This window comes from Symphalangus syndactylus, chromosome 14 (genome assembly GCF_028878055.3).
Source record: "Symphalangus syndactylus isolate Jambi chromosome 14, NHGRI_mSymSyn1-v2.1_pri, whole genome shotgun sequence".
NCBI lineage: Eukaryota > Metazoa > Chordata > Mammalia > Primates > Hylobatidae > Symphalangus > Symphalangus syndactylus.
Genome location: NC_072436.2, coordinates 16483678 through 16497937, shown reverse-complemented (window position 1 = coordinate 16497937; position 14260 = coordinate 16483678). Strand labels below are relative to the sequence as shown.

The 14260-nt window shown below is 50.8% G+C and overlaps 1 protein-coding gene across 1 annotated transcript; it reads right to left on the bottom strand.

Moving 5' to 3' along the window:
* Positions 1 to 1515: 1515 nt before the first annotated feature.
* Positions 1516 to 11886, bottom strand: CD300LB (CD300 molecule like family member b). The gene is made up of 4 exons (XM_055242995.2): positions 11722 to 11886; positions 6253 to 6582; positions 4102 to 4174; positions 1516 to 3424 (listed from the first exon to the last, which is right to left on the bottom strand). Exons 1-4 carry the CDS (start codon positions 11870 to 11872, stop codon positions 3262 to 3264), a joined length of 717 nt encoding a protein of 238 aa, XP_055098970.1. The 5' UTR covers positions 11873 to 11886; the 3' UTR covers positions 1516 to 3261.
* Positions 11887 to 14260: the final 2374 nt, after the last annotated feature.

Sequence of the window (14260 nt, the reverse complement as noted above, 5' to 3'; positions counted from 1 at the left end):
TTGTTTTTTCTTACGCCTAAACAGTATTCCATTATGTATATGTGCCACTTATTGTTTATCTTGCAATGGAATATAATTTTATTCAGCCTTAACAAAGAAGGAAAACCTGCCGTATTCAACAACATGGATGTATCTTGAGGACATTATGCTAACTAAAATAAGACAGTCACAGAAGGTTAAAGCCTGCATGGTTCTGCTGACATGAGGTAGCTAAACTAGTCACACTCATAGAAGCAAAAAGTAAAATAGTGGCAGCCGGGGGCTGGTGGAGGAGTGGGAGGGGGAGTTGCTATTCAATGGGCGTGATTTAGTCATGCAAGGTGAGAAAGTTCTAGAACTCTGCTGTACAACAATGTGCATGTAATTAATCATATTTTACTGCACACTTAAGAGTTTGTTAAGAGGGCAGATTTCATGTTAGGTGTTTTTTGTTTGTTCATTTTTTACCACAATTTTTAAAAAGGGGAAGAAGAAGGAACCCGTGTCTCCCTCTCTGGTGAGGGCCCTTCCCACTGCTATCTCTTTACTGCCCCTAGCCAGCTGCCCTCGGCTCTGAACTTCCTCTGTGGCTGTGCAGTTGTTCAGAAGTAAAGGCCTGTGGTAGGCCGGGCGCGGTGGCTCACGCCTGTAATCCCAGCACTTTGGGAGGCCAAGGCGGGCGGATCACGAGGTCAGGAGATCGAGAACATGGCGAAACCCCATCTCTACTAAAAATACAAAAAAAATTAGCCGGGCGTGGTGGCGGGCGCCTGTAGTCCCAGCTACTCGGAGAGGCTGAGGCAGCAGAATGGCGTGAACCCAGGAGGCGGAGCTTGCAGTGAGCCGAGACTGCACCACTGCACTCCAGCCTGGGCGACAGAGCGAGACTCCGTCTCAAAAAAAAAAAAAAAAAAAAAAAAAGGCCTGTGGGAAGGGCCTCATGGGGAAGGAAAAGCTGTGCTTTTTTCTTAAAAGAGCAAGAGCCATACCTGCCCACTAACGTTTTTTTAATTTTTTTTTTGAGACAGAGTTTCGCTCTGTCCTCTGTTGCCCAGGCTGAAGTGCGATGGCACGATCTCGGCTCACTGCAACCTCCACTTCCCGGGTTCAAGTGATCCTCCTGCCTCAGCCTCCTGAGTAGCTGGGACTACAGGTGTACACCACCACACCCAGCTAATTGTTGTATTTTTAGTAGAGACAGCAGTTTCGCCATGTTGACCAGGCTGGTCTTGAACTCCTGACCTCAGGTGATTCACCTGCCTCAGCCTCCCAAAGGTCTGAGATTATAGGCAGGAGCCACCATGCCCAGCCCATCACTAACTTTTGGTTCCATTAAGTGTGAAAATCAGCATATGCCAAATCCTCATGGTCTGTGGCTATTTAAGGGCATGACGGCTTTGGCTCCAAGCTCCCAATTGAAACCTATTTGTTGGAAAATGCAATGCCAGCATTAGTGACTCATTTATTGACTTCTGTCTTTCTCCCTACCCCAGAGAATGGGCATATTAGGCGAGCCTTGCTTGTCAGCTTGTGTTGGAACCCCAAGGGGTATTTCCTAGAGATGTGTACAAGGGGTGGTGGTGTAAGGGCGTGCGTGGGGGGTGGTAGTTGGGCAGACAGACAGTAGATGCCTACTTTAGTCCAGTGGATTCTCCTTAACAGAGCCACGAGAATAACAACCCAGCCACACTAGCTCCAGAGAGATTGAGGGATTCACTGAATATCAACAGGAAGAAACGGTGGGAAAAGAATGACATCACGTTGACAAGCGCCAATGTGCCCTCGCCCCTTTGAGTCCAGCTGACGAAGCACCGTGCTTTGGCTTTCCCTCCCGCGGAGCGGTGCGGTCCTCCCTGGGTCTGGTCGGATCTTTGGGAGGCTGGATCCAGGAACGCATTCCAGGAGGCAGGGCCCCGGGGCTGGTGGACTGTGGGTCTTGGTCCCTCACAGAATGACTCAGGGGATCTTAGCCGGACTCGAACTCTCCTCTCTGGCCATTATGGAATTTTCAGGCCCATCATTGGCCAGAGCCCTAAATTCAGTTCAAAGTCAGAGAAAGTTTCTCTTCGGCTGAAGGACAAGAAGAGGGGATTAGAGAGTCGCAGTGGGAAGGGGAGGCTCCGGGTGCCATGCTAGGGACCAGAGGGTCCCCTCTCCTTTATCCACTGCTGACAGTCAGGACTCCCTATTAGAACCAAGAGCAGGTTGGAGGCATCCTCATGGGTGTCCAAAGGGCAACATGCTGAACATGTGCGGTGTGTTTGCGTGTGGGCAGTTGGGGGCGGGAGCACGTCTCACATGGGAAGGTCCCTTTGGTGTGAGGGTCCCTCACCCATACAGCACAAAGTGACCACACCGAGGGCCTCATCGCCGTGGGTGAGGCCTGTGAGGAGACAGGACCACTTCCCTAGTACAGTTTTCATTAGTAACATGATTTCAACATCACTGAAAAGGGAGGGTGCCATTTCCTGCGACGGTTTTCGTTACTGCCCTCCCCACCTGGAGGTGGTTCTTGAGGCCCGACAGGCTCTTTTGGGGAGGAGACCTGAGCTGTCATGCCGAGGAGGCTCCCAAGCTGCAGCCCCTCTGAGGTGGGGGAGTGGGCAGGGAGCTTGGGGAGCCAGGAGGAGGAGGAGGTGGGAGGAGGAGGAGGTGGGAGGAGGAGGCCAAGCACTGGGCTGGGCCAGGGAGGTTCCCATTGCCTCCTCAGCCCTGTGGACTCAGAGCAATGTCCTCCCTGGGGACAGAGTCCATCCAGCCCCTCATGCCCTAGAACCAGGAACTCATCCCAGAATCACTCTCCTTGTGTGTGGGATCAGACAGGTTTCCTATGAACATGTCATTAAAACCCAACTTTGCTAGAAAAAAATATTTTTAAAAAACGGATATACCAGGCTCTCAGGCAAAGACGGCGTTGAGTTGGTCTCCGGAATGATGGAAGTCTAGGGCTGGGGGATCTCCCCCAACCTCTTTCTGTACTTTGGTCCCATGCTCTGTGCCCGAGTTATTCCAGCAGTGGGGAGAGTCGTCCAGTGCTTGAGCTCCATCTCTACAGCTCCTGACCAAGAGAACAGGTGCTGGCACCGTGGCTTGGGAGAGGACCTGGCTAACTCCCTGAGCTGTGCAGAACAGGGAGGTGCCCACCAGCTCCAAGGCCAGGGCGGAGTCCCAGGGCCCCTATCTTAGTCGCTGCATCCCAAGGACTCGCAGATGTTCCTTCCACAGCCCGAGTCCCTTCTGGAAACGTGGTCCAGGGCAGGAAGGCTCTGCAGATCCATCTCTCTAAGCGGCCATGTCTTTAGTCAGAAGATCAGAGAAGTTCATGTATTCAGGCTGTTCCCCTGGCTCCTCAGGGACCCTCTGAGACCCCTTCAACCAGAGGATGGCAGTGACCAAGATGAGCAAGATGGGCACCTTCACAAATACCAGGAGCACGTAGTGGTTCCTGGGGAAGGGGATGCAGTGGTCAGAGCCCTGGGCATCCCCAGGCCATGCCACTCCCATCCCCTGACCCTGTGAACCACCAGCCAAAGCCTGTGACCCTGGGCTGGGCAGCCCCACTCTGACGATCCCTGTAAACCTCCTCCTTGGTTCAACCTCAAGGGCTCCTCCAACAGTCACCTTGGCTGGTTTTGCACAGGGCCCGTCTTCCTTTCTAACGTCACCTTCTGGGACCCTCTTTGCCCAAAGTACATCTCAGCTCAACAGAAGTGCCAGAGGTCACCAAATACAGGTTGTGTTTCCTGCCTCTGTTCCTGCTAATGCCAGCTCCAGGCTGGTAAATCACCCTTCCTGCTCTGTGTCCCTTGATGTCTTGCACCACAGAGGGTGGTATCTTATCTCCCCCTGGCACCCACGAGGCCACCAATGCAAGGTTGACCGATTGACTGGGCGGATGATGCTCACTGAGAAGAGTTCTGCAGAGTGGTTTCCTGGTGAGAGCTAGGGTAGGGAGATGGTGGATTGCAGTGATGGGGGCAGGAGAGAGATGGAGGGGGGCTTGGGGCCTTAACTCTGGCTAGAACAGGTGCTGGCATTTGATGACAGGCAGGAGTTCCCAGGCTTGGCTTCCCCTTAGGAGGGACCCCAGGTAGGGGCAGGAGAAAGAACCACATGACTCACCTCTTGTGGGAGCCGATGAACACCCCCATATTGCTGTTGGCAGGTGAGCTTGCTGTTGTGGAAGTTGCTCCCTCTAGACACAGGCAAAGTCAGCCATGGGTTATTAGCACAGTTGGGAGCTCGTGCATGGGTCACAAAGCCACCTGACCCTGCCAGCCCTCACCAGAAGACCCTTTCCCCTGGAGCAGGAGGATTTTTCTCTCCTGCTACAGCCCCTCATGCTTCTACTGAGTCACTTCAATCTCAACACACAGACATTTTTCCCCATCATGTTCAGATGTGGCAAGAAACATTAAAAATTAAATAGGAGTAAGCACTGTAGTTTATTCTGGGAGAGAGAGGCTTTCTCATACTTTCTTTCCACCTATCCTGCAAGTGGGACTATTGGATGGGGAAATAAATTTCTGGTCTTTTCCACTGGAGTGGTGCCTGAGCAGGGCTTAAGGAGAAAAGATTCTGGAAATGGGCTGTCCAGAAACTGGGGTAGTCCAGAAAAAGGGAAAAGGGGCTCCAGAAGGCTCATGAAGAAAAGGGCACACTCCAGTTAACTAGAGAGCACCAACTATAAGAAACGGAACATTTTTAGGAGCAACTATATAGGCAATTTGTTGGGGCCAGTCTGGTGGGCGGGGGGCCCTGAGCCCAGCCCGGCACTGAGTATCCATGACCCGACAGTGATCTTTTATTTCAGCCCTCGGCCCCAGCAAATTCTTCTCAAAGGTCCCACGCTGTCCAGGCGTGGTGGTTCACGCCTGTAATCCCAGGACTTTGGAAGACCAAGGGAGGCAGATCGCTTGAGCCCAGGAGTTCGAAACCAGCCTAGGCAACGTGGTGAAACCCCGTCTCTACAAAAGATACAAAATTAACCAGGCGTGGTCATGTGCCCCTGTAGTCCCAGCTACTCAGGAAGCTGAAGTGGAAGGATTGATTGAGTCCAGGAGGTCGAGGCTGCAGTGAGTCAAGGTCACCCCATTGCACTCCAGCCTGGGCTACAGAGTGAAACCCTGTCTCAAAAAACAAACAAAACAAAACAAAACAAAAAAGGCCCAGACTTTGGCCACACTAGGTGGGCTCCTGTCTGAGCTGTAGGTAATTCCAGTCACAACAGTTCCTATGAAGCCCCTGATCATCTTACAGGCTGGTACCCCTGTAGGTTCCCCACCCAGGACTCCGGAACAGCTCTCGCCCTAAAGCTCCACACTGGCCACTGTTTCTTGTCTCTTTGTACCGCCTGCATGTCTTGCTCAATCCCCTCTCCGCCCCCATAGACATTCTGGGCTTCCCCTACTTGGCAGCCCTGGGGAAGTCTTGCTTGACCCTTTCTGGACTCCTCTTTGCCCAGCTGCAGCCACTGTATCCATGTGCCTCTTTGGTCCCAACCCCAACTGTACACAGGCTTGTTCTAAAGCCGGCACTGTCTATTTCCACATCACCACCAAATGGACCCGAGCGAACACTGAGCTGACGAAGTACTGAGTACGGGTGTGTGGGTGGAAGTGGGGGTTGGGGACTGCTTCCCAGACTCCAGCAATAGCAGCAGGACGACCCCAGAGTCTGTCAGTGGAGTCCAAGGCATGGAGGAGATGCCAGGGCAGCCAGAGTGGTCCCTGACGTTGCCCGTGATGGAAGCCATCCTTTCGTTTTAAAGCGTCCACTGTCACCCATGCACCTCCCTGGGGCTTTCTTACCCCGTGCTCATCTTACACAGCCAGATAAAGTAGCGGAGCAGGTGGCTGGGGACCTAGAGAGGAGGGTATTGTAAGACACCCAGAGCCACTCTGGGTTGGCGCAGTTAGTGGGACTCAATACTAGGATCCCCTGGGCCACTCTAAGTTCCCTCTCTGCCATGTCATGAGCAGGGCTGGGCCACCAGTCACCACAGCTGAGGTCCCCATTCCCACCCCCATCCCAAGCCCCACCTGGATTCCTTGGAGAGACCTCAGGGACTGAGATGGCAGAGCGATGCTGGCTGCCACTCTCCCTTAGTTTCTGTCACCTCCTTCCCAGTCAGTCTGTCTGCCTGTCTGTCTGTCTCTCTCTCTCTTAGGCTCACCATCATTCCCTTTCAGCCTTGCGGGGGAGCAGGTAAGAGCATTGACTTTCCCTGCCCTGAGCTCCAGGGCCTCCTCATGTAGATGAGAAAGTTCTTACCTCGGTCAACGATCACTTTCACTCGAGTCCCAAGGTCAGTTCCTGTTCTTTCAATCCCACACCAGTAAATGCCTTCGTCATCTCGCCTGAGCCCCTCCATGGTCACAGTGAACGTACGGTCTTTCTGATTGTCCTTTATGGACACACGGTCACTCTTCTCTACTTGCTCCGACCCTCTGGTTTGAATGAGGATCTTGCATGTATCCCAGCGTGACCCTCGGCACCACCACTTGATGTAAGTCTCCCATCCTTGCTTATAGTGGCACTGAACCGTCACGAACCCCTGCTCTGGGGCTCTCACAAACTCTGGGCCTTGGATGGAGAAACAGCCTGCAAAACAGAATCCCAAGATACAGCTCCTGTTGCCTGAGCCAATTTGGTGTTTAAGAGTCCCAATTGTGTCTCTAGCACACCCGATTCCTCATCCCCATCTCCCTCTCAGTCCAGTCCCCCACCAGCTTCTAGACCTGCTTAGCATGTGACACCATGGTCTCCTACCACCTTCTTTCCTTGTCCTCTCAATGCTGTTCTCATCGGAGCCAAATATTTAACAACCAGCCCTCTGGGGGAAAAAAATCTCTGGTTTAGGAGCTGGGCACGGTGGCTTACACTTGTAATCCCAGCACTGTGGGAAGCCAAGGTGGGCAGATCACCTGAGGTCAGGAGTTCGAGACCTGCATGGCCAACAGGGTGAAACTCAGTCTTTACCAAAAATACAAAAATTAGCTGGGCGTGGTGGCAGTCACCCGTAGTCTCAGCTACGCGGGAGGCTGAAGCATGAGAATTGCTTGAACCCGGGAGGTGGAGGTTGCAGTGAGCTGAGATCACACCACTGCACTCCAGCCTAGGCAACAGAGTGAGACTCTTGTCTAGAAAAAGAAAAAGAAAAAAAATCTGGTTTTAATATTTGCCAAATTCCATAGTGTAACTACTCCCACAGTGGCAGATGTCAGGTAATCCACATGATGTCATTGGACACAGAGCTGGGAAAAGGTGTCCCAAGCCAGCTCCTGTGTGCCAGCCCCAGCACACTGCAGGGGTACCCAGAGTTCCCTCTCTAGCCTTCATCTTGTCTCATCTGAGAAGCCTCCATGGAGGGAGTCTCTCCATTTCCATGGCTTTAATGATTACCTGTTTCCTGATGATTCCCAAATCCATATTTGCAGCTCAGACTCCCCTTAGCTGGCCCACCATTTACAAAGACACGCTGGATGTCTCCACCCCAGATTCCTTCGTTGCAGAACTGAATGCACTTCCTCTCCCACCCCGAACTGCTCTCCCTCGGTACTTTTTTCTAGTGGGGCAATTGGATGTGGCAAGAGTACCAAAGGCCTGGTGAACGCTGAGCAGGATAGAGGTGAGCATAAGCAAATGGCAGTCCGTGCCTCTGCTGATTGACTCCAGTTAGGCTGTGTGCAGATGGGCGCTTTCCTTGGCAATGACACGGGTTTCTCGATCACGCAGAAGTGGATAAAGGGGCAGAGTCACAGGGGAAGCCACTCTTGACTCTCTCTTGGCCTCAGAGCTTCAGGCCCAGGCCAGGTGTCTCTGCAGGGTGGAGAGAGCCAGGTCTATTTCCCCAGGCAGATGGCGCCTCCTCACAGCTTGGGCCTTCTCCTTGAAGCTGTTTTAGTTTTCTTGAACTTTGCATTTGTGGTTGGTAGAATAATGTCCCCCATAGGTGTTGGCATCCTGATACACAGAACCTGCGAATACATCCCCTGACATGGCCGGAGGGACTCTGCAGATGTGATGAAGTTAAGGACCTTGAGACAGGAAGGATATCCTGAATAATCTCCATGGATATTCTAAGTGAAAGAGGGTTGGGGGAGAGTCTGATAGGAAGATGCTCTGTTGCTGGCTTTGAAGTGGAGGAAGAGGCCACCGGCCAAGGAAAGCAGATGGCTTCTAGAAGCTGGAAAATGCAGGGAAACAGATTCTCCCCTAGAATAGGGGTTCCCAACCCCAGGACCACAGACTAGTAACGGCCCATGGCCTGTTAGGAACCGGACCTTACAGCAGGAGGTGAGCGGTGGGCAAGCAAGCGAAGCTTCATCTGTATTTACAGCCACTCCCCGTTGTTCAAACTACCACCTGATCTCTGCCTCTTGTCAGATCAGCGGCGGCATTAGATCCTCATAGAAGTGAGAACCCTATTGTGAATTTCGTGTGTAAGGGATCTAGATTGCACACACTTTATGAGAATCTAATGCCTGATGATGTGTCACTGTCTCCCATCACCCCCAGATGGGAGCGTCTAGTTGCAGGTAAGCAAGCTTAGGGCTCCCACTGATTCTACATTATGCTGCAGTGTATAATCATTTCATTATATATTACAATATAATGGTAGTATAAAGATTACGATAAGTGTAATGCATTTGAATCATCCCAAACCATCCTCACCCCACTCCTGGTATGGAAAAATTGTCTTCCACAAAACCGGATCCTGGTGCCAAAAAGGTTGGGGACCACTGCTCTAAAGAAACCCAACCCTACGTGCACCTCAATTTTAACCAGTAGGACCACTCCAGGCTCTGGTCTTCAGAAGCATCAATGAGATGATGAAATTGTGCAGTTCTAAGCCATAGAGTTCATGTTAATTTGTTACAGCAGCCACTGGAAATTAACATAGCATCCAATCAGCAGAACCAGCTTGATTCTCTTCAAACCAGCAGCTCCACCACCCAGCCTTCCAGAAGAGCTTGGCATCTTCTTTCATGCTGTTCTCTCCTTCAGCCCCCGGAGCTGATTGGTAGCCAGTTTAGTCAGCTCTATCCTAGAGATGCTCCTCAGGTTTTTTTTTCTTCTTTCAGTCTCTGCCATCGCAGGCCATGAGGACAGCATGACATCAGAGAGAGTGTGAGCTTTGATGCAGAAAGACTTGACGCTGAACTAGTTGGGAAACCCTGGCAGAGTTGCTTAACCTCTGCAAGTCTCGCTTCCTTATTCATAAGACAGTCATGCTACACTCTACTTTGAAGGTGGTAATAGGACTTGGATGTGTGTAGGCTGGGCAAGGTGGCTCATGCCTGTAATTCCAAAGCTGTGGGAGGCTGAGGCAGGAGGATCGCTTGAGCCCAGGAGTTCTAGACTAACCTGGACAACATGGTGAAACCGTGTGTCTGCAAAGGCAAAAGATTAGCCAGGAGTGATGGTGCATGCCTGTGGTCCCAGCTGCTTGGGGGGCTGAGGTGGGAGGACCGCTTGAGCCTGAGAGTTCAAGGCTGCAGTGAGTTATAATCGCCCACCACTGCACTTCAGCCTGGGTGACAGAGTGAGACACTGTCTTCAAAAAATTATTTATTTTTAAATTTAAATGAAGACTTGGGTGTATGTCCAACACCAGACATTTGGGGTTTACTCTGTCAGTGACAGCTCATCAACAGGTCAGGACTTCATCTGTGCCTGGATCATGGCAGTGGCATCTGGAGAGGTCTTCCCAGCCCCAGCAGCATCCTCCCCACTCTCCTCTCCTGAGGATTATGGCCTTCATAATCTTGTCTTTTGTGTTTCCAACCTCATATCCAACTCGCCACCCCCAAGATGTCCTGCACACTGACAGCTCCCTCTGATTTCCTCTCCATACCGCTGCCTGAGTTGGGTACTGAGACTGTCTCCTCCTCATCATCAGCTGCACTTGCCCTGAGCATCTAAAAATCTTTTCAGGGCGGGGAATGGTGGCTCATGCCTGTATTCCCCCACTTTGGGAGGCCAAGGTGGGTGGATCACCTGAGGTCAGGAGTTCGAGACCAACCTGGCCAACATGGCAAAATCCCGTCTCTACTAAAAATACAAAAATTAGCCAGGCATGGTGGCAGGTGCCTTAATCCCAGCTTCTCAGGAGGCTGAGGCAGGAGAATCACTTGAACCTGGGAGGCGGAGGTTGCAGTGAGCCAAGATTGCACCACTGCACTCCAACCTGGGTGACAGAGTGAAACTCCGTCTCAAAAACAAAAAACAAAAACAAAAACAAAATACCCAAAAACATAAACTGGATTTGTCAGCAATCACTAACAGCAGAAAAGAGATGCTGCTGCATTGAACAAAGTGTCATCAATCCCAGCTTCAGTCATTCAAACTGTAAAGGGCTCACGATGTAATTAGGCCCATTTAAAAAAATATGTGGGGGTTTCTCTAACTACAGAATATGATGGCTGGAACTATTAATCAGGCTTCTATGTGTTGTCAAGAGTTGGTATGAGGAACAATAGAGACGGAAATAACAGGGCAGCCGTCAGCTTGGAGCAGAGCCCTGTTGAACGGGCTGAAGGGTTGAAGTCCAGCCAGGACTGGAGTCGGGTCTCAGAACTCCCCAGCTGTGCTCCTTCCTGTTGTCCCTCTGTGGACTGCCCTATCTGTGCCAGATGGTCAGTCCCTAGGCTCCAGGAGAAAACTGTGTGGCCCACACACATTGCACACCCTGCATAAAATTCTAGATTGTCCCCTAATGCCCTCTAGGTGTCCACCAAGGTTTGCCAAGGAGAAGATCATCTAGCCCTTCCCACTTTCCACCTGGGTTCTTGAGAATTTTTTTCTTTGAAAGTCTCAGCTCCTGAGCCTGGCATAGATGGCCTTCATAATCTTGTCCTTTGTGTTTCCAACCTCATATCCAACTCGCCACCTCCAAGACATCCTGCACACTGACAGCTCCCTCTGCATGAAGCCACCATTCTTTCTAAGCCTCCATCTCTCTGCACAGGTCCCCCAACACACACACACACACACACACACACACACACACACACACACACACACACTCTCTAGAGTGTTCTCCTCTCAGCTCTGCTTCAGAGACTGACCTTCCTTCTACAAGGCGCATCAAGTGCACAGCTTCGTGAGTCTTTCTCTAGTCACCAGAGAGAACTGCTTCATCCTCTGCACACACCTCCACCAATGCCTTATTGTGTCCTGTAATTGCTCATTGTTTATGTGTATGTCTCACCCACTAAGCCATCTGGAGTCTTTTTACTTTATTTTTTTTTCGAGACAAAGTCCCGCTCTATCACCCAGGCTGGAGTGCAGTGGTGCTATCATAACTGCAGAATTGAATACCTGAGCTCAAAGGATCCTCCAGCTTCAGCCTCCCAAGTAGCTGGGACTACAGGCACGTGTCACCACACCCAGCTAATTTTTGATCATTTTCTGTAGAGACGAGGTCTCACCATGTTGCCCAAGCTGGTCTTAAATGCCTGGACTCAAGCAATCCTCCCACCCTGGACTCCCAAAGTGTTAGGATTGCAGGTGTGAGCCACCACCTCAAGCCTGGAGTCTTCTTTAACGGCCAGTTCTCCTCCTCTTTTTTCTTGATGTCCTCAGGCCCCGAAGCACACGATGTCAGTCCCCAGTGCACCTTTGTCGAATGACTTCACAAAGCCACCTCTCATTTCCCTGGATGTGGAAGGACAAATGCCCTCTGCCTCCTGCCCTGCCCCTGTCATACCAAGCGCCCAAGGCCCCAGCCCCACTCACCTGAGAGGCTGAGAAGGAGCAGAGCGGGGGGCAGCCACATGGCTCTGCCTTCCCGGCTCCTCGTCCGCCTGATCTGCAACCAGTGGCAAATGCAGATCCCAGATGCACTCTGGAAGTTCTGCCTGAGCTCAGGCTTGCACCTTCTGCGCATCTAGACCGCCTTTGACTTTCTTACTCATTCACTTCCTTTTATAGAGTGGGTAGTTCCTGCTTTTATTCAACGAAAGAGGTCATTTTTTGGCAGGGCTGGGCCACAGGGCTTGAGCATCGTCACTGTGTAAAAAAGAGGAGGGAGCGGACTGTGCAGGGTCTTTAGGGTAGGGGGAGATACGTCTGCAGAAGGGGTGGGGTGGGGGACATCTGGCCTAGCAGGCCTTGGGTCCAAGGGGTATAACACTCTGGGAGTCAATTTCAGAACTGTTCTGTACCACAGTGATGGGTCCCAGCAGCAGGGAACACCCAACTCAGATGTCAGATGGGCCATGCTGGGCACACCTGAAGATGCATTTGTTCAAGTGTCATAGCCAAGTGCATAAACATGCAGACTGTTGGGTCAGACAGACCTGACTCTAACCCCACGAGCACCACCTACAAGCTGCGTGACTGTGGACAACACAATCAACATCTCTGTGCCTCAGTTATTGTATCTATTAATTGGGCTCATAATGTTTGTTGCTGTTATAAGAGTTATTAAGAAATTATTTTAGGCAGATAGAGAGGAAAAGGGGTCCTTGGGAAGATTTTTTTTTTTTCTTTTAAAGCAGCTCCGTAAATGTTTCTGGTCTAGCAGAAAAGCCCTGGCTCTTAGAGCTGGGCAGGCAAGCTTTGATATGCAAATACAGGCCATTAGAAACTAGGTCCACCCAAACATGGAGACTCCTGCCTCTTCTTCTTGTCCCCACATGTGCCTGGCAACTTGGCCACCCCTACATATCCCCATGTGTGTAGAACATCATGGCGCCTGCATTGGTGTATTAAAAGGCTAGGGTAGGAGGGCTAGTTTTTTCGTGGGCTACTTGAATGACATACCTGGTCAAACCAATCCCCTGGGCCCTATGCAAATCAGGTACCGCCTCCTCCAGCCTCCTCATATAACTGGCTGTTTTCCACCATACTCGAAGTTCCCTCTTTCAGCTTGGAGCCCGCCTCCCTCAGTCTCAAAACAGGGGGAGCCTCTTCCTTCCTTCTTTCTTGTCTATTAAATTCTCCACTCCTTAAAACCACTCCACATGTGCCCATGTTGTTTTATTCAAACCAGCTGGAGACCAAGGACCTTGGTGTTCCTCCAGTCATCAGAGCCATATCATTTTGGTGCATTGGCCGGGAATCCAAGGTACGACATTCATCGGAGTGGTAAGTATGGGAGTGAGCTTAAAATCTCTTCTATCATTCCGAGGCACTCTTAGCCTCTATTTTAAAATAAAATAAGTCAATGGGCATCCGTCAGCCGCGCACACACACTTAGTGTTGGCTGCCATACTGAAGACTTGAATGTGAGACTTGCTGGTGAGAACACAGAGAACCCCCCAACACCCCTGGGTCATTGGGAATGTTGGCCATGTTTCAAATCCGCTTCTTTTCACAGGAAGACCTCGCCATTGTGCAAGGCTGGGAAAAGTTCTAAGGCAACTAAGAATTTCTGGCCAGAGCACACCCTGGCATGATTCAAAGGCCCCTGGACTGGACCCAGCCTCTGGTGGCCCATTCTGGGTGTTGGCAAAGAATCCTCAACTATCTTGTCACAAAACTCTCCTTCCTTCTCTATCTGCGGTCTCTTACACTTTCTCTGTGTGAAATGTGTAGCGATTTTTACAGCCTAGGAAAGTAATCCTGTTAGGCAAAATCAGGAAGATGCTGTTGCAATCTTCTAGGAACAGAGTTCTCCCCTTTCTCCCACAGTGAGGTTACTCACTACCACGTCTCTGGTGAGCACATAGTATTTCTAAGCCAACAGTGCCACCTAGTAGAAATAGAAATCCTCTACATAAAGCATATTTTTTTCATGGCAAACTGCAGCTTCTTTTTGCACGATTAGAAATCAGGCTCGGCCAGGCGCGGTGGCTCACGCCTGTAATCCCAGCACTTTGGGAGGCCGAGGAGGGTGGATCATGAGGTCAGGAGATCGAGACCATCCTGGCTAACACAGTGAAACACTGTCTCTACTAAAAATACAAAAAAAATTAGCCGGACGTGGTGGTAGGTGCCTGTAGTCCCAGCTACTTGGGAGGCTGAGGCAGGAGAATCACTTGAACCTGGGAGGTGGAGCTTGCAGTGAGCTGAGACGGTGCCACTGCACTCCAGCCTAGGCAACACAGCGAGACTCCATCTGAAAAAAAAAAAAAAAAAGAAAGAAAGAAAGAAAGAAAAGAAAAGAAAAGAAAAAAAGAAATCAGGCTCTGGGCCTCTTCTGGAAATGGGAAATTTCTGCCTTTAGCAGTTAGGAGTTAAGATGTCTTCCATAGCCAAATTTTAGTCTCAATATTGTCCCATTGGCAGGAAAATGGCCATTAGGTTCCTACATTCCTTTAAGGCACCTATT